The 19,268-nt window shown below is 39.8% G+C and overlaps 1 protein-coding gene across 2 annotated transcripts in view; it reads right to left on the bottom strand.

Annotated features, from left to right (window-relative positions):
- The window catches only part of pebp4 (phosphatidylethanolamine binding protein 4), a 49,379-nt gene extending 30,151 nt beyond the window's left edge, over window positions 1-19,228 (bottom strand). For both annotated transcript variants that reach the window (XM_085787165.1, XM_085787166.1), the window contains exons 1-3: window positions 19,098-19,228; window positions 18,007-18,110; window positions 17,683-17,815 (exon numbers count right to left, since the gene is read on the bottom strand). In XM_085787165.1, the coding sequence (XP_085643291.1) occupies window positions 17,683-17,815; window positions 18,007-18,110; window positions 19,098-19,100 (240 nt within the window). In that variant the 5' untranslated portion in view covers window positions 19,101-19,228. The remainder of the gene's footprint in view (window positions 1-17,682; window positions 17,816-18,006; window positions 18,111-19,097) is intronic.
- Between the last annotated feature and the right edge of the window lie 40 nt (window positions 19,229-19,268).

Here is a 19,268-nt window from a genome sequence, read left to right as displayed (position 1 = left end):
AGCTATCAGTAAAGATTTCAAAATGTGTTTATGCTCCTGTGTTTAATCTGTTTTATGTACATAATATAGGTTATTGTAAAAGAGGTGACAGGTCGGCTCTGTAACACTCTGTAACGGTATCTCCCGGCCTTTCAAAATGCCACAATAATCTGAGAGCTCAGAGCAGAAGTGAAATCTGGGTAGGTGTCGGCCACAGACCACAGAGCTCAGGCCATTATACAGGAGGGGATGTGAGGCTCCTGGGTGCAGGCTGGAGGCGGGGGGAGATTGAGCCTGTATTCTCTTGGGATTAACCTCCCACTGCCTGCTGTGATCACAGCAAAACGGCCCACTGGGACCACACCTCAGACGCTGGGCGGCTGGAATAAACCCTGCAGCTGACTGGGCGTCTGTGTCACGGCGACTGGTCAGTGGTAGAAAGGAAAGGGGGAGGTGCTCTCTTCAATGACACCTACAGAGAATGTGGGGGGGGGGGGTGTTCTTTTACTTAAGGATACATACATACAGTCTAGACCTCTTCATGATTATATACATGTATTATAGAACCATAGGTTTACTTTTTAGAAATAAATATTGTTGCATTTTCTCGAGATGACATGAAACTCCCACTCCGGTAGCCAGTAGCATTGAGAAGATACAGTATCTGCAAAACAGAAGACGGTGGAGAACAAAGGCAGAGGAAGACCGGTGTCTCTGAGGATGTAAACTACTGGCTTACCTTTGAGTGAACTCTGCTGGGGCTGAGAATCAGAGAGATGTCTAATCGCTGCTCTCTTAGAGCTGCCTGGGCTATCGAGCCCAGCTCTGCTAACTGATGACACCACGAAGGGCGAGAGTGAGTTAGCGAGAGGGAAGGAGGGAGGGAGGAGAGGCCCCTCTGTGAGTTTACAAGTTCATGCTTTATCCCTGACCCACTACCAAACAGTGTCGTCCATGCAGCTGCCTATTAATATACCCATTGCTTTATCCTCCCTGTTCTTCATCTCCTTCAGCCTCAGCGCACAGAGCCCACAATGTTTCATTAAATGGTCAACTGTGCTCACCGCTCGACCCAGAGCAAAGCAACGCATCGATCCCAAATCCTTGTTTAAGTAGCAAAAACACTTGAACTCGTTTGGTAATTAACAGGTATCTGTGTTGTGATTAAGAGACAGCGATGGCTTAACAACCATCGACTGTAGCTTAGAGCAAGGTTGAAAGATCGATCTGTAAATAAAGAAAAATAAAAAAACTATAAAACATGGTTGTAGAGATAAATTTGTCAGATGACGAAGAAATCGACTCTCAGGTTTAATTTCATGCTTTTCACAGCCACTCAATCTAACTGAATATAAATATATTATCAAGTGAACAGAGCAAAGATGTGTGAACTTTTATACTAAGAACAAAGTAATAAGGTCTCATTTCGAAGGCAGGATGGCAGTCAGAGAGGCAGAAGAGCAAGTGATGGGGAAGGTTAACAGCGGTGCCACTGTCAGGGTCAGAAGATGAGGTTCATCTCAGTGGAAGAGAGGTCAGGGGTCAGCCAGGCAGCAGTAATTGAATCCTGACCAGAGAATAGGGGGGCGAACATCCAAAAATGAGATGGCGATAGAGGGGGGCAACGGTATTCTCACCTCGAGGTCACCAACCTTTACAGGTGAGGAGGTCCTCGTTGTCATTGATAACAGCCCACCCACCCCCACCCCTAATCTGCAGAAGCTTTCAAACCTCATTGTTCCTCGCTACAAGCCACATGATAAAACCTCCTTCATAGGAAGTCACAGAAAGCAGACTGGTGATCGTCTACAGAGAAAAAACTGTGACTGTCATGTAATCTTCACAAACAATATCTGGTTATTCTGACGATTAAAATGTAAATTGTTATGACTAGACATGAATACAAACATCAGCTTGGAAAACAAGAACGGTAATCCACAAGTAATTAAGTTAAGATGTATTTATAAAGCACATTCCAAAACAACAGTTTCACAGGTGGTGGGTTATTAAATGTGGAGAGCAGGTCAGCTTCTTTACAATACACACAAGCATTCATGTTAGTCTGCTGTCTCTAGTTCCCAGGTACCAATAAAACAATGGGAAATAATGCTCCACTTATTTTACACACTAAAGTCAATTGTCTATTGATTAGGAGAAATACTCCGCCTGTGGAAACAGTTATAGTTATAACGTCTGTGGCTCTGAGCTCTCTAAAGTCTGAGAAAATTACTCAAGTAGTCATACTGCTAATTTCATTGGAAACTACAAATACTGAGGTTAGACACACAGATTTTACAGTCCATAAAGAGTTGCATTATGGTAAGAGTAGCATACTAACAGTGTAATATACAGACAATATAGATTATTTTCTTTAAGTCAGGGTTTTGCCCCAAAATATACTGTGACCAGTGACCACACATATTGAATGCATTTCCCTTCTCATTAAACATTTGCAGAGCAGATTCTCTTCCTTCTTTATTTATTTATTTTACAAGTGTACGACCTATTTTAATTATTATTATTACCATCACCAACTACCAGTCATGCACAAGTGTAAAACCAGTGTCAGGTTGTGAATCCAGTGTTCTGGTGCACACAACAAATCACTGCTCCACGGAAATAGCATGGTAAATAAATCTATAGGGTAGCTTTAAGATAATGTTGAAGCACATAAGGCACAGAAAATCTCTAACTTGTTTACTTAATTTAACTAAAAGTGTCCCTAACCTGACCTTTAGTTCTGCTGCTGCATAAACCTAACCGCACAAGGTAGTCTATGAACTAACCCCACTCAGTCACTGGTGTCACAGTCCTGCACTCTGGAAGCTCATCATCCACTCCACCTCTTTGAGACTCGTGTGCCGTACAAAAAGGCAGCACTTTCATTTTTTACTGGGAAAATGTTGAACAGTGAGCATAATCTGGCAGCAGTTACACTTCCTTCCAAACATATTAGGCAAAATAAATTAGTGAATTTCTAGGAGACAGAGCTGACTAAGGACTAAAATGCTGGATAACTTTTTTATTATTATATAATCATGCAAGTCACTCAAAACGCAATACCAAATCACTGGAATGTAGATTTAAGATGGCATATGAAGCAAAACATAGTGGACACATCGTACATTCACACAGACACACCCCATAAGGTCAATGAGCTAAAGATAGTGTCTTGTAATTGAAGCCACTTCACATTGTCTTAGATCTCGTAAATCAGCAGAAAATGTCCAACCATTTATCACTGAGCTCCATAAAACCACAGTGTCAGTGCTTCTTTGGTGCAACACGAGTGCTACTGATTCTTCTGAGAGACTATTACACAAGATGATTTGGTGAATTTCACAATAACAGCTACAGCTACTCGTTTAACATTCAGATTGATTATTGACACATATAAATGATATGCAAAGAGAATGCCAATACTCCTCAGTGTGTTCTTAAGTGCCTCACACAGTGCAGGCTGCTCACTACCTCCAAACCTGCCTATTTTTAACTCAGCCTCCCTCCCACACAGGAGTGGAGTGTGAAGTGGCTTATAAATCCACACTTCGAGGAGCCACATGGTCAAAGGAAAGCCACATGTGGATACAAACGCATATTTAAGGCCCAAAGACAACACAGCTACTAGATCCCCACTAGTAGGTAGCCAAACAGAGGAGTGTGTGAGCTATGAGGAGGCAGTGGTTCAAGAGGACTCACAGCAGAGTATGAAACACATAATTACATAATCCAATGAACATCACTTTCAGGAAAGTACAAATATGCTATATTCTTCTTTTATATCATTTATAGCCCAGAGATTCTGCACATTAATCAATTTTAAAAAATCTGTTCTATTTTTATTTGGGCTTCTAAAACCACAAATGAGCAGCTCTTTTATATGTTCAAATGCAGCCTGTCCTGAACTCTGTTTGTAAAGACATGTACTTTTGCAGTGCAGTTTGGAGCTGCTATGAAGCCATAGCTAACAGTGAGATGGTTCACAGTCTGATTGAAGCTTGAGGGGGGTGAAGGAATTAGCAGCAGCCTAGGGAACCATTTCTGCATTTCTCTCAACATTGAAGACTTCTTTCACCGCGCCATGCTTGCGAACACAGCCGTGCTCATGTTAAGCTTATTAGTCACCCTGGATGCGATCTTGCTAGCTGAGGCTTTCAACACTTTCTAGTGGTGGCTTTACACACATACACCTACTCACTGCCATGAAAGCATTTCTGCAAATGCACATGCTCTAACTAACACAGTAACTACCACTAACAGGTACTCTGAAGTAACATGCAGCCAGGCGCTGGGATATGAGCCTCTGATCCAGCCCGTGCTAAATGAGGCAAGAGGGAAATATTTTTGTCATCTAGTTTGGCTGCTGAGAACACAACACAGTCAAACAGGGCAAATTACAGTGCCGGACTCATATCCATAATTAGTCTGTCAAGCATGTCATACACTTCGAGTCATAGATCCGCTATTTTACCAGCAAGTGCAGCCTATAAAAGTTAATGGTGAGCACATTCTAATTACTTCACCAGGATTTGGGAATCTAAATCAACTACTTTGATTCTAAATGCCCTTAGGGGAATTTGGATGATGAAAAGTATAATAATGAAGATCTAGTGGGATTATTGGATATTTTAGTTAGTGTATGTGCAACTGAAAACAGCAAGTTTACACAGTGCATGACATGAGATTTCAAAGCTGCAAAACCCAGGCTCATATTTAACGTGTTTCACAGATTAACTTTATCTGGGTCTTCACATTTTTTTTTGGCAGCTATGTTGTTCTTATGGAAACCAATTCTTCTTCTTTTTTGCTATTGTTACATCTAGAAGGACCCAAGACTGTCTATAATTGCACTTATTTAATTGTCTGTAATTGCATTTATTTGAATTAAAATATATGAGGCTTCCGACAGCTACACTTGACGGAGAACCATCATGCAGCAGACACAGAAGACACTTCTGAAGATGATGGGTTACATGCTGCCACAAAGGGAGCTAAGTTGTAAGCACTCTGACACCCATTCCTATTTGGCCATCAGAGCTGTTAAAGGTGTCAGGGCTGTTCACAGGCACTGTGTGTTTCACCAGCCAAGATGGCTTCCACATTTTTTCTATCATGATTAATTATGGTTTCGAATGGTAGTACAGTGAGAAAGTGTAAATTATTCCCACATTTTCTTGTGCCCTCCGTTCAGTCACTGTTGTGTAGGAAGATGCTATTGACGCCATCCATGGATGGCGACCAAAAGGCATCTACATGGGGTGGCAAACTCTAGTGCCTATTAGAGGTTGGATGTGGTGGTGGGGGGTGCTTGGCATGTGGGCTGAACCGAGTCCAGACTGCCAGTTGACAGGGCCGGATTTTCCAGTATGGAAGAGTCTTGTTTCAGTGGGCGAAGCTGGGTGTTGGGAGACTGGGAGAGAGGACTGCCCAGGGCTTGGAAGCTTGAAACAGAATATTTCAAACAGACAAGCACCGTCTGTGTTCCAGTGTCACCAGCCCACCCGTCTGACAATCAGGGCCATGTCATCACACGGGCTCTGAGTAATTCAGGGAGCACTCTTATCACCTTAGAAGATGTGGCAATCACAGACGTCAGAGCAGTCTGAGGTCCCCGCAGCAGAAATAGCATTAAATGATACACTGCATAAGGTATGGCAGGCAAAAAAGAAGTACAGTAAAAATGTTCACCTAAAGGCAAAACACTAACAGTATGAATAGCAAAGCCTGGTGGAATGAAATCACAATACTGCGCTTTGCTTTCAACCCATAAGAAAATCCACAATATGTCTTCAAAAAACACACACTGCACTGAAAATCCTTAGTTTTGGAGAACTGGTTGAAATAAAATAATTCGTCTGACAGATCATTTTGTGTGTGTTGATATATTTAGCGCTGTCAGAGAGGACATCACAGAGAATGGCACTTATATCACAATGCAGAAACTGTTATCAGAGGAGGTACAGGTTTATGGTTCAAGGGCTTGTCCATTCATAGACAACAAGCTCAGCCTCTCTGCCTGACACACTGATAAAGACAGCACAAATAAAACAGCTCCACAGCTCCATCTTTGCCTCTCCCCAAGGGAATAATATATCACCCATCTGAATGTGGCACATATTGAATCATTTCCAGCATTGATGATTCATTTGAATAAATCAGCCTTTTTTATTTTGCCAACTTGAGCTGATACAGAAATAAGGAAAACTGAAGTAACATTGTTAGATATGAGGAAGGACAGGTGTTAGAGTGTTCCATAGGACTGGTAATCCTAATCCCCTTTCAACCAACAATTAATGACTACAGCAATAATCTTTGCGTATATGTTGGTGCAATTCCTTTTTGACTGTCAACCATAACCTGCCTGCCTCACATAGACCAAATCCAGGGGGATATGTCGCTGCAGGCAGATAGGATCTTATCCAGGATTTGCATAGATAAATGCACAGCAATAATTCAAGAAGCACACAGGACACATGTAGTTTTGACCTGAGATATATTCTCAATCTGACCACACACTATTGACAAGGCCTGCTCTCAGGAGCTTAATTTTCAAATGTGGTTGATCCACAGAAAGAGGTCCACTTGTTATCTGCATTAACTCCCCCAAAATATATCAAATGTTTAAGCAAAATGTAATATGGTAGCTTCCCTAACAAAAAACTTTTAATATCTTTCACAAAGAGCGACGGATGCACAGGATCAGCCTATCGGCAAATATGAAAAATCAGCAGCTTGTGCAATGAAAGGGTTATATCCGCATTCAAGCTAAGAGACATACTCTAACATACACAGACACAAATCCTGTTGAGCTGAGCCGAGCAGAGATACCCTACCAGCCCTCCAAGGCACAATTAGGATTTCACGGGGGGAAGAAATCTACATTCCTGCACACATGAAAAAAAAAAGTCCTTTCTCCCTCCCCACAACAATATCAACTTTTTACTCAAGGAAAAACCTGAAGCACCACTCGATAGGATTTGGACAAAGAAATAAAAAACAAAGCCAGAAAAATCTAAATTTAAGCTGCAGTTGTTAAAGAAAAAATATCATGGTTGAGGAAAATCCAGTCCTAAGCCTCCCAGTTCCAATCAATTTCTCCTATTCTCTGTGATATGAAAAGAAGCAACCACTCATAGTTTGTTTGAAGTGCTTGTCTGTGTGGAGCTGTGTTACGTTCAACAGCATTTTGTATGGACAGCCTCAGTGTATGATTGTAACACCTGTCGGACATTACCTCCAAGTACAAGAGGTCAAGTACTGTACCTGCCAGTTTGAGTAAGAAAGGAGATAGAGTAAAACATGACATTTCATCTCATCAGGTACCCCACCTAGTAAGTGGCCACATTAGCAAAAACACATCACTGTTACACGGTTGTGGTGGTACAGAAGACAGAAGTGAGAGTAAGAAATCATTCTGAGCTGTCACTTTCTTGTTAGCAAGTTGTTAACTGCATACAGTGTTACAATTATATCTGTCACAAGCCTAAATTAAAATTTTATTGTCTAGTTAGTGGCAAATATATTTCCTGCAAACCACATTTGTATGTTATGCAAACTTATCTTTGCAAAAGTCAATGATATCGTCTTCTAAGCTCAGATACATTACAGATAATAACAAACACTGCACGGTGTCTTTTCTGCATAGACAAGAAAAAAAAGAAAAAAGCAAGTGAAATTAAATTGCATATGATTTATTTTAATCTATTTCACTTGTTTCATAATAAACTGCTGTCATTATTTAGTCGAATGACAAGAGCATTATATTCTACTGATGCAGGTAATTTAGAAAGCGTCTGAGATGAAACGTAGTAGCTGAATCAAATCAGTACACATAATTGCAATCTGTGTGAGACAGTAGAGCTGGAACAATTAATTGATTATTTCATCGATGCAGAATGAATGATCTTTTTTGATAACTAATTGATAACTAATTATTTGTTTTTAAGTAAAAATTCCAAAAAGCTTCTCTGTTGTGAGGATTTGTTGCTTTTCTTTATCTTATGTGACGGTATTCTGAATATTTTCAGGTTTATTGTTGGTGGTCACACAAAACATGGGATGTAAAGGTGATAACATGTGCATTGAGAAAATGTGATTGACATTTTGAGTCTTTTTCTGATATTTTAACAACAGCAACAAAATGAGTGTAATGAATGGAAATAATCATCAGTTACAAGGAACATGGACAATGTATAAATGTGTGATTTCATATCATCTAGTATTGAAATCTTTTGCTCCGTGTTGTGAATAGACTGTTCAAGCTTAAGAGTTCTGTGGTCAGAGATATTCATTGTGTTCTCATCACAAATGATCTTCACTGCTTTTGGTTTGGTTCGTCAGAATTATTGCTGTACTAATTAGGGAACTAATATAGCAGTCCTTGACCAAAACCTCACTATTTGTCACAAAAACGTGCATTCGTGAGCTAAAGCAACAACAAACTAATTTGCAGAGTAATTCTTCAGACTATTTTAGAAATGCCTTTAAATATTTGGCAACTCTTTAAACTCTCAGCCAAATTAAATAAATTAGACTTGTAGCACAGCCATGTTTACTTGACCTCATCATGTCTGATTTAACTTTGACAGACATGAAGCTAAATACCATGAAGACAATAAACTGACTCAGGCTTCAGCTACAATAAATGTCTCCAAATGTAAACTTACAGTTCAGCTGATGCAATCTGGCAAAATGAATGGCCCGAGGCACATCCATGGAGCATTATGCCAGATAGGGACAGTGGCAGTACTTGAGTTTGACCAAGACCTTTTAGCTGCCCTGCCTTGAAAGTGGTGTTTTAAGGAAAAACACATTGTAACCGTCACTACTGATTCTCAGATTTGTGTTGCGTTTGAAGAAAAGGTTAAGCACATCATCTATTTGAAAATGCCCAAATCTGCAGTCAGGCATAAAGTTGGCACCCCGATAAATCATGCCATCACTGTGCTTCAGTTTTCTCATTATCCATACCTCTCATGACATTCACAGAAAGAAACAAAGCATCCTGCCAACACCTACTCTGTGAGAGAGCTCTTTCAGTTCAGCTCAAAAGCTGAGAGCTCCAAACCTCCACACCACAGTGTGGGCAGTGCTGGCAGAGCCATGTGCCTAAGAACACTGACTGAGTGCAACAGTTGGACTAATAACAGAACAAAAAAAATAAAATGGACGCACAGCGGGGACAGCCACAGCTCCACAGCTGAGAAGCAGGTTGACTTCTGCCCACCTCTCTCTTTTTCAAGAGCGGAAGATGTCCACAATGCCTCTCAGGTCTTAATGCCATGAAGGGCGGTGAGCTTGCAGCTTCAGCCACTTCAGGGTAAAGCAAATCACTTTAATATGTTAAGAAGATTAAGCTGGATAAATGTCTAGATACATTTTTGAAAAGCCACGTAAATCTCTAGTGTTTTTATTTGGGGAGGGGCGGTATGTGAGTCAGTTGAGACGATCAACACAAACCCACCAAAATGCAACACGATTGGCTAGGGAAAATTGGGCTTATTTGAGATTTTGCATTTTAAGCTTCTTGAATCTAAGACCATCCCACCTCTTTCTTATTATTTTTAACACCAACCTTTGGGACAACAAAACTAAGGGGAAAAAAAAAACAACACTGGTCACAGTTTCATGTGCCACTGCTCTCTCGGCTTAGACTCAGCTGTCTTATCCTGCTTATGCTGATATTATATCCTTAATTGTGCAGGTCAATGTTTTTCTCGAGAGATTGTTAATCTGCCGGTGAAAACATTTAAGAAAATACACATAAAAGAAAAGAAGGAGGTTAAAGTTGAGGGTTTTTAAAGTGAACTACTTGAGGGGCTTTTGGTATCTATTTGCACATTTTCAGGTAAATCATTCAAGTCAAATTAATTAATTGAAGTTGAATTGAATTAATTGAATATATTCTAAATGTGATGGATGGCTGACTTTTTTTTTTCTATCTTAAGAATTAGCAATCCGAGGGTGTCCGCCTGTCAGCTCGCTGTGCTAGAAATTGAGTGTGAAAACGAAAGGGAGAAATGGAACAAATAATGTAAAGGGATTAACAAATCATTTGCATAACATTTTCTCTGCTTCCAAACTACAGGATCAGAAAAATGACAAGGGAGGCAGTTTTATCATCCCCTGCTCTGAGATCAATCAACACTTCAATGGACCTGATCACTATTACCATTAGTGGCCCTTAAATGTCAAAAATAAAAATTAATAAAATAGTAAATAAAAATACAGTTAAACAGACTAACAAGGTAACTTAACAAATTGAGAGAAATGGGAATAATCATTTTCTATATATATATAAAAAAAAAAACCTTGAATTGGGAGTATCTTTGAAAAGATACTTTACTTCCACTGTGCCAAATGTGTATTAACCTGTTTTTTCTTAACACTCTGTCTCTCCATCCAGAGTTAAGACAATAAGACCACTAGGGAGATGAAGGGGATGGCATTATGGAGAGTTAAGCATTATGAGCAGCCCTGAAGCTGTTCTTAAAGAAGGTGAATCAGAGGATTGGGACACAACTGTAACTAAACCCTGTGCCGGACCATAAATGAGAAGCACAAAACATTTTGGGCAACGTGCCACTAAGCCAAGCATCTGGGTCTTAAGTGAACTTCACACGATCACTTTTAACTTTGTGATTACCTAGTTCTCAAAGAAAAGAGGCTGTCAAAGAAGAAAAAGTCAATTATCCCAGTTTCAAGTATAAGTACCCCAGTAATCCTGTGCGTAAAGTTATGAAGAGTGTCTGTATGCAGACTTTATGAATCTAAGATAAATAATTCTACAACTGGGGATCTAAATTAAAGTTTACAGTTCAATTTCTGCCATGCACTTTCTCACAAAAGGAAGGCACTCATACAGTAGAAAAAAAGAATATTAACACCCATGAGATATTTTAAGATCATACACACACAAGATAAGATGACAAAATGAGAACGGCACAGAGCGGCTTCATTTTTTTGTCAAGGTGATGTTTTAGGGTGTCATGAGGCTGCAGACATCTCCCCCTGGACGGATCACATTAAGAAAATGTACAAGTTTCTCACTGTGCCAAAGTGCAACTGAGTCGTCTCCAGATCTTACAATGATTCCCTGGCAAATGTTAGACTTCTGTGGCTCATATAAATAGAAATTTAATCTTGCATGTTTGTTTAAGTATCCACAGCTGCGGATGCACTTCCCATGCAAATTATGAATCTCTGTTTGAACAGATCTTGCCGTCAATGTATATGAACTGACAAGATAGAATTTCTGAGTGAATACTGAATAATAATCAGGAGGCACAGGTTGGGTGGTATTTTTATTAAAGACCCACTGCTCCTCCAGGTGTTTGCTATTGCCTCTGTGCTGAAACTTGTTCGCAAATTTGGATCAGAATTTTTACTTTTTCCACATTGTTTCCAACAACACTTTTGTGCTGTTAAAAAAAAAAGTTTACCTTTCAAAATAATACTCAATCAATACAAAAAACTTTCTATGTATCAAAGCAAATAACGTCAACATATCAGGGTCTGAGTCGGCTTTAAATGTTGAACCACCTCCTTTTTTCAGAGCTTTTGTCAAACGGTGAAAATCATTTTCCTCAATACCACTGCTTGCTTAGAAACCTGACCATTGTCATCTGTAAGAGCATCCCAGAGCTTCCTTAATCTGTTCTTATCCTCCCATTGATAATACAATACATTTTCATGGTAATTGAAATCATATTTTACTCTCAGCCACAGAGTAAAAGTATTGCTGCCTACGCGCTTAGACAAAATGTAAGGTGAAGTAATACCATGCTACTGCAACAACAGGGTACAAAACGGTAGGTTCAAAAAATAAAATAGACTGTCAGTATACAAATGAGTGCATGGGTGAGTGGAGGGAGCAAGACATGAAAAGGAGGTGAGAGGAATAGGAAAAACAAAAAACAAATACTGCTTGCTGGATATAAATGTGTCAGGTGCAGTTTCACTTATGCATGAATGACATTTGCTTCTTTCCTTTTGCCCACTGTCCTTTCAACTGAGGGCAAAACTGAAACCTTTGCAGTGCGACAGATTGTATGACTAGTTCAGCTTGCACCTGTAGTCGTCTGGATGCCACACACATGCTTCCCGAGGTGCAAATTATTCTTCTGTGTGAGATTGTGGCTCGAGAGGTTTATTGCCTCTCTTCATTCCCCTGAATATGCATAATCAATCGTACTAGTAGAAGAAGGTTGTAATTCTTGCCTCTTCAGACGCTTGCATGAATCATATATGCTGTGTAGTAATGGGCAATGACTGAATGGAGCGGGACACGGGTCAGCTTAACATGGTGTTATAATGACAAAGGGGAACATTAGCTAAGGAAATAAACTCTCTGAATCTCAGCCAAACACACTGATTTAATCCAGCGGAGCCAAAAACACCCACCTGATGACAGTGAATATGCAATTAGATGGATATTATAGTACATGTTTCACTTGTTGACCCTCACTGTCATGTAAAGGCTCAAGCAAGTGCCTTGTCTGTTCATCTAAATATACATCCTTGACTCCTCACTGAATAAAGACCATCGCCTACTGAAAATAAAATCCCTATCTTTGCGTTCTCACATCCCCAACATGAAGACCTATCAGGAATCCTGCATGGGTGGACATGTAGGCTTTCCTAGGAATGACAGGGTCTGCTAGAGAGGAACCCCACCCTCGCTTTCTCTAGCATGCCAACACAGAGGAGAGTGGGCAGCGCTGAGACGGCAGCCTGCCGTGGGCACTGCCAGGCTTAAAGCTGCCCTGTCGTCATCAGAGGCTTGCAGAAAAGAACGCTGAGATTCACCAAAAAAAAGAGGAGGGGGATCGTTGCATTTAAATCCTCTCTCAACGCCCCCACATGTTTTAGCGAAGCATAAAAATCATTCACAGAGAGAGAGAAAGCGAAAAAGAAAAAGATAGAGGGAAATAGAGAGGAAACAGCTATTAGCAGCAGTAAGCAAGCTCAAGAGATCATAGTGAGGCAGCTCTAATCGCAGTAATGGTTTAAACCCTCATTCCATCCACCAGATGCAAGAAATGTCTACCCAAAAACAAGGCTTTGAAATCCCCCATGTCTAAGAATGTGCCCTGTGGCTATGGTCCTTACTGAAAAAAGAAAAAAAGAAAACAACAACTCCAAAACTGTCTCCACTTTTGGAGCAACTATGAGGTAAAGATAGCTCCTGTGGCCTGTGTTGTTTACGCCAAGAACACCGAGGAAAAATGAATGCGCTGGTATCGAAATGATGTGTAGAGCATGTTAATGTATGCATATATCAAAACAGCTGTATAGCAAAGTCACACTAAATGCCCATTTTCTTGATCTTCTAAGTCATACTAAAATTAATTCAATCGAGCTGTTTGCAAAACAGAATAATCAGAAGACTAGACTGGAAAAGCACCTCCCCAAATATGGTAAATTCACACAGGTGGAAGAAAATCGCTACAAGACAAATCTTACAATGTTCAGTGATAAGGCAAACTCGTTAATACCTTTCAACTCTGGGCTGAACTCTATACTGCTACGTACAGTAATGTGTTTTACAAAGCTTGATTGCAACTAAACACATTAACCTTCTGAGCCTAGAAGTTGGTTCCAATTACAGGTCTGATTCCCTGTTTCTGAGAACACGTCTCTGTCAAAATCATTCTTCTGAATCACTGTACACAGCCAGGTGTCACTGCAGAAGAGCTGGTTTGGACAACAAGTGTGGATGTTGTGAGAGCACAGCCCTGGCTCTGACCTGCTGAGCATGTCAGCAACTTGGATGAAAGCTTCTTTGCCAATCTACGTCCCTCTCTCTCTATTGTTACCTTTATACGCCAGGAATCATCGCTACAGTATCAATGTCAAATGTGAGAATCTTACTCTGTCATTTTGATGTTGTTGTTGATGTGTTGACACTTCTTCTTGACAACAATCAAGTTAACTGATGATTCAGGTCACTGCCAAAACATCCACGGGTGTGAGACTGGACCAAGAAGCACATTTTTTGAGACAGGTAATGTCCTAAATTTTGACTTACTTTAAGCTCAAAATCATATAATATAATATTGGATATTACAATGAGGACTACAGTAGGAAATCACTAGGAGAGAAGCTGTGGGACTGATTTTGGCAAAGGATTGTGATTATTTGTAGCTCTGACACAACACATTTGTTGTTTCAGACAATAGCACAACAATTAGTGGAAGAAAATTGGAATCATACTTATGTTATGCATTACCCTAAAAACTTTTTTTGGTCTATATGGTTAAATGATTGTATTTCAAAACCTTCCTCACCAGGAAATGAAACAGCAGATGCATTAGCTGCTGCTGTCACTTGTCCCTATTCAACAGTTAACATACTCACAAATGTAACTAAAACAGTAAGTAAAAAGGTCATGTTCTATCAAATTTACCCAGCAACCTCCAGCAAACTGTGCATCCAGTTCATAACAATGATTGCTATGAACATGAAAGAATATGATTAGGGCTGTTTTATATTCAAATATTCTCCACTTCACATGAACTTTTATTAGACTAAGTCATGCTGTCATAGTTAGGGCCATTTAGTCAATACATCTCCCACTTGTGCTGTAGATGCTTTTCAGGCATCTGAGTGTAATCAGGGCTTCTAAAAATGTTTCATTAACACACGTGCCAGGTTTTACTCACACATAAGTTCAAGTGGTGAATCGTTGCTCTGAAGTTTGGACACAGAAATCTGCAGTTTCTGTGGCCCTTTGCTTTTGTTTTTGGTCATGAGCACCTATTTAGAGGCGTTTTTATGGGACTGCTGCCCATTGCGCTCCATTACAATTACTCAGCAGGCATGCATCCAGTCCCAGTAATGAAGTGGGTGTTACAGTGGGTGGATTTGAGCCTGAACGGCCACTATTCGGTATTCCTGCTACTGGGTACAAGGGCTGAGTGGCAAAGAATAGCAGCAGCACTGGCAGCATGGCACAGTAACAGAAAGCGTGGTGGACCAGCAGACCAACCACAGAACCACTGGCAACAATCTGAGCCTTCAATAGTGCGTGTTTGCTCAAGTGTCAGGAGAAATGGAGAATTACATTTCAAAGCCCAGTAAATAAAGTTTTTATTGATTTAATCTAACATGTAATCTGTTTTGCTGTCCAACACTGATTCTGGCAATAAAAGAGAATCATGTAAGACAGCATTATAGATAATACGGCCATAGATCAAAAGGAGTTTGAACAAGAGAAGGGCAATAGATCATGTTCAAGCTAGACTGCTTAGCTGTGGAATTCATAAACTAGCTCCTAAACCGAGGTGGCTTTCAATTTTCGTTTTCAATTCACAGATATAAGATTTGGTGTAATTCCATTGTCAACTTCAGCAGGGATTCTGAGGACTGGGAAAGTGTATCTCTCTCAATCTGTCGCTCAACAATAACACTACACAGACGACGGATCCCTAATACATACACATAAAAATAAATGAATACCAGACACATATTATGAGAATAAAGCTTTGTGATGATTCTATGTCTGGCAGAAGTACTTATGAACATACCACATAAAATTCAAATCTAATTTCATCTTGTCTCAATCCATTTTCCAAACTTTCAGTTTGCAGTTCTTTTCAGTTCATGTGATGCAAAAGGTATTTAAGGGCTGTGCTGTTCATGTCACACTCTTCTTAAAAGCATTTTCATTCTGAATAACATTCTGTCACTGATTTCTTTTGTTCATCATGAAATTTATCTAAAAAAAAAATTAAAAAAAGAGAAAAGAAAGAAATCTAAACATTTTAACCCTACACTAGACTTAAAATGATAGTTATTCATATTTAACTTTGGTTTCCAGCCTCTGGTCATTCTGATGAATTAAATCAATTTGTTGACCTGAAGCGTGACCTGAGTGAATTATAATTAGTGATCAATGTATCTCATTGTGGTTTGTCTGATGGAGACTGTGATTTAAAGTAAAAGTTATTTATTTTTTAAACTTGATTTACCATTACAGAATACTATTTCACACACTGACTCTCTGGAGCATGCACAGCTTTGTTTGCTTTGTCCGCTGCAGTTCATTCTAACATCTCCAAATGACACTTAACTCAGACTGGAGATTCATTGTCTGTAGTGTCACTAGCATGATCGCAGGTTTTACCCATCAAACCTCTGTCATTATTAGTTGCTCAATTAGGGATGTTAGTGACAGCATTACAAACTTTATGTTAAGTGACATTCTGAAGAGTGTAAACTACAAATGCAGATACAACATTATTGTGGTTTCACCAAGTGGCTTCTGAGTATGATGTCCTAGCGCCCCTTTGTGGCGGCACAGATTACTGCACAGGACCACTATGTGTGCCTATGTGTCAACGATGCAGATACAAGAAGGTGACAAAGATGACTAAACCTGAAGAGTAGACTCACATTAAGATTGTTGCTGAAATGTTTAAGGTTTTATTACTTTACCAAATACTTTGTTTTTTGTAACAGTAACTCATGGCCTGCTCTGTTGAGGTTGAGATATTTGTTGTATGTTTGATCTATTACTGCACTCTAGTGTCAAAAATAAGCATGTGCATGTTCATGACACTGCATAAAGACAAAACTTCTCAGACACATGATTAAAAGGATCCTTCACCCAAAATAGATAATTCACCAATTTTCTACTCACCGTCATGCCAAGGAAGGGTTTGGAGAACTTTCAGAGTCATCAAAACGCTTTTGCAGTTCCAGGGGGGGTCCGGCTGGCAACGGATTTTCATATAATGGCAGCGGATAGAGCTCACTTTTGAATCATCCAAAACATACACTATGAAACATCCAAATGCCTCCATACTGCTCGTCAGTACTGACCCAAGTGTCCTGAAGCCGCCACATGAAAAAGTTGTTTGGAAAAAATAAATTTGATCTCCGTTTTTAGCCTTGTTGTAGTAGAAGCTCTCTGTGGCTCTGTTGATGTTTGTGTGCATGCGCGAGATTTGCTGCGAGATGCTCTTCCGTGTTTACTTCATACATCCAATGGATTATAACGACTAAAGAGCATCTCACTGCAAATCTTGTGCATCTTGCACAGCCACTGGGCGCTACTGCTACAACAAGACTAAAAACAGAGATCAAATAATTTTTTTCCGAATAACTTTTTCATGTCGCGGTGTCAGGACACTTGTGTCAGTACGGATGAGCAGTATGGAAACATTTGGATGTTTCATAGTGTGTGTTTTGGACGATTCAAAAGTGAGCACAATCCGCCGCCATTATATGAAAATCCGTTGCCAGCTGGACCCCCATGGAACTCCAAAAGCGTCTTGATAACTAAGTTCTCCACACCCTTCCTTGGCATGACGGTTAGCAGAAAATTGGCAAATTATCTATTTTGGGTGAAGTATCCCTTTAATGTAAAAAATAAAAAACATCCTCATAGCACCTTTTTATCATATTTAAAGCATTGTTTGTGAGTTATGATGTATATAATTATGTTTAATTAGAGTTGAGGAATGAGTGAATCAGTTTTTTTGACAGTTCAGCTTACTATTCAAAAAGAAAACATGGGTAATATCAAAGTCCTTCAATATTAGAACGTCTCTGGTAATATTCACTTCTTTAATAACCCACAGTGGTTGAATTTAATCTGTGTACTCTACAATATAAGATCCTTTGTATTTTTTATCCTGAAAACAACAAACAACATAAATGGCTGGCACACACACACAGACACACAGGCGCATTTCTTACCTTGTGTGCTCCAGAGAAGTAAACCTGTGGGGCCTTCCACACTGTGCTGATTTTCTCTCTCAGTTCCTGGCGCTTTGGTATTGTGAGACATTCATCAACGTCCAGCTCAGGATAAATCACTTCTAGCCCACCACTTTAATGAAGAGAGATAGAAACTGAAACTCACTGCACAGTTTGCATTCTGTACTGACAGGCTAAAATAAACACCCAGCTTGTTAGAAATGTTCAAATACTGCTATATAAAGTGATTAAGCACAACATCTGCAGAAGACCATGATCATTTTGTGTGCATTTTAACCTGCTATTTCACTATGATCTACTTACTGACAAAAAGAAGAATCCAGAGACCGTAAGGTGTCTGGTGTTGGTTCCACATGGAAAAGTCCCAAAATGCAGGCACACAACACCAAAAACGATCCTGGTGCAGCCTGCAGGACAACGGCACTCAGTCAGGCATGGAGCATTTATTTCAACAAATACTTTTTGCTGAGGAAGTGTTTTAGTTTTGGAGTCTGTTAAGAGTCAAATAGCATTGTTCTTTTGTAAAAGTGATATACACAGACAGACAGTAGACTAAATGCCTCAAAAATGACAAAAACTGACCGGCTGGTAGAAGGGTGTCATATTTCATTCCTAATGAATACCGTAAATCAATAAATTGGACATTTGTTTTGACTAAAATATCAAACAACACTAAAAATACCACAATACCAGATAAAACATCGTAGAGCAAAAGAGCAGGATTACAATGATTAGTTTTGAATTCAACTGTAGGCTACTTCCAGGTTCAAAGTGCTACTTCAGGTCTGGTGACTTGTCAGCACTGGTCCTGCCATATTTTCACAGGTGTACACTGTGTGCCAATCAGAGCTTGTGGCTACACACCTGTTGACTCCACCTACACAACTAGATGACACATCAGCAGCATAACATACGACACTGCACATAACCAGAAGGATCCTTACTTACACTGAAACAGATCTAAAAGAAACCAACCAAAAACAATTACTTCCATTTGTAGTAATTCGTGTCACTATTTTAACTTGTGTCGCGCGTGACATAAATAGGAGGGCACGCGCAACACTAAAAAAGAGTGTGTACTAAATTTAAACTTCACTTGGCGAAGCTCTGCTGACCTTTCATGTTATTACCTTCAAACTTCAAGCTACATCACAAACAATTCTCCCACTTCACACGGTTAAGACATTTTATAAGAAATATAGCCCAATTATTATTGTTTGTTTGTTTTTGAACTAGCATAAGTTTAGCCGGTACCCGTTTTAGCTAGTTTATGTTTATGCAGTAGTAGGTATCAGGTTACATGAGACACGGTTTCCTATTTTATCAAGTGCGCAGACATGAAATAAAACTACAGAAGACTGGACAACAGTAAGAGAAGGCTGCATTAATGTTACCATCTCTGTGCAGTCGTCCACCTCTGTTTTTCAGTCTTGTTTCTTCTTCCTCCGGATGAGACGCTGTCGCAGCTGCTGCCGCCTCTGCGCAGTCAAGGATCCTACCGACGTGAGGCTGCAAAAAAGTCTGCCGTGACACAACTAGAAGAGGCCTTAAATAAAGAATATGCC

This window comes from Trachurus japonicus, chromosome 9 (assembly GCF_045865225.1).
Source record: "Trachurus japonicus isolate A0001 chromosome 9, Traja_1.0".
Classification (NCBI taxonomy): domain Eukaryota; kingdom Metazoa; phylum Chordata; class Actinopteri; order Carangiformes; family Carangidae; genus Trachurus; species Trachurus japonicus.
This window is presented reverse-complemented; position numbering and strand designations above follow the sequence as displayed.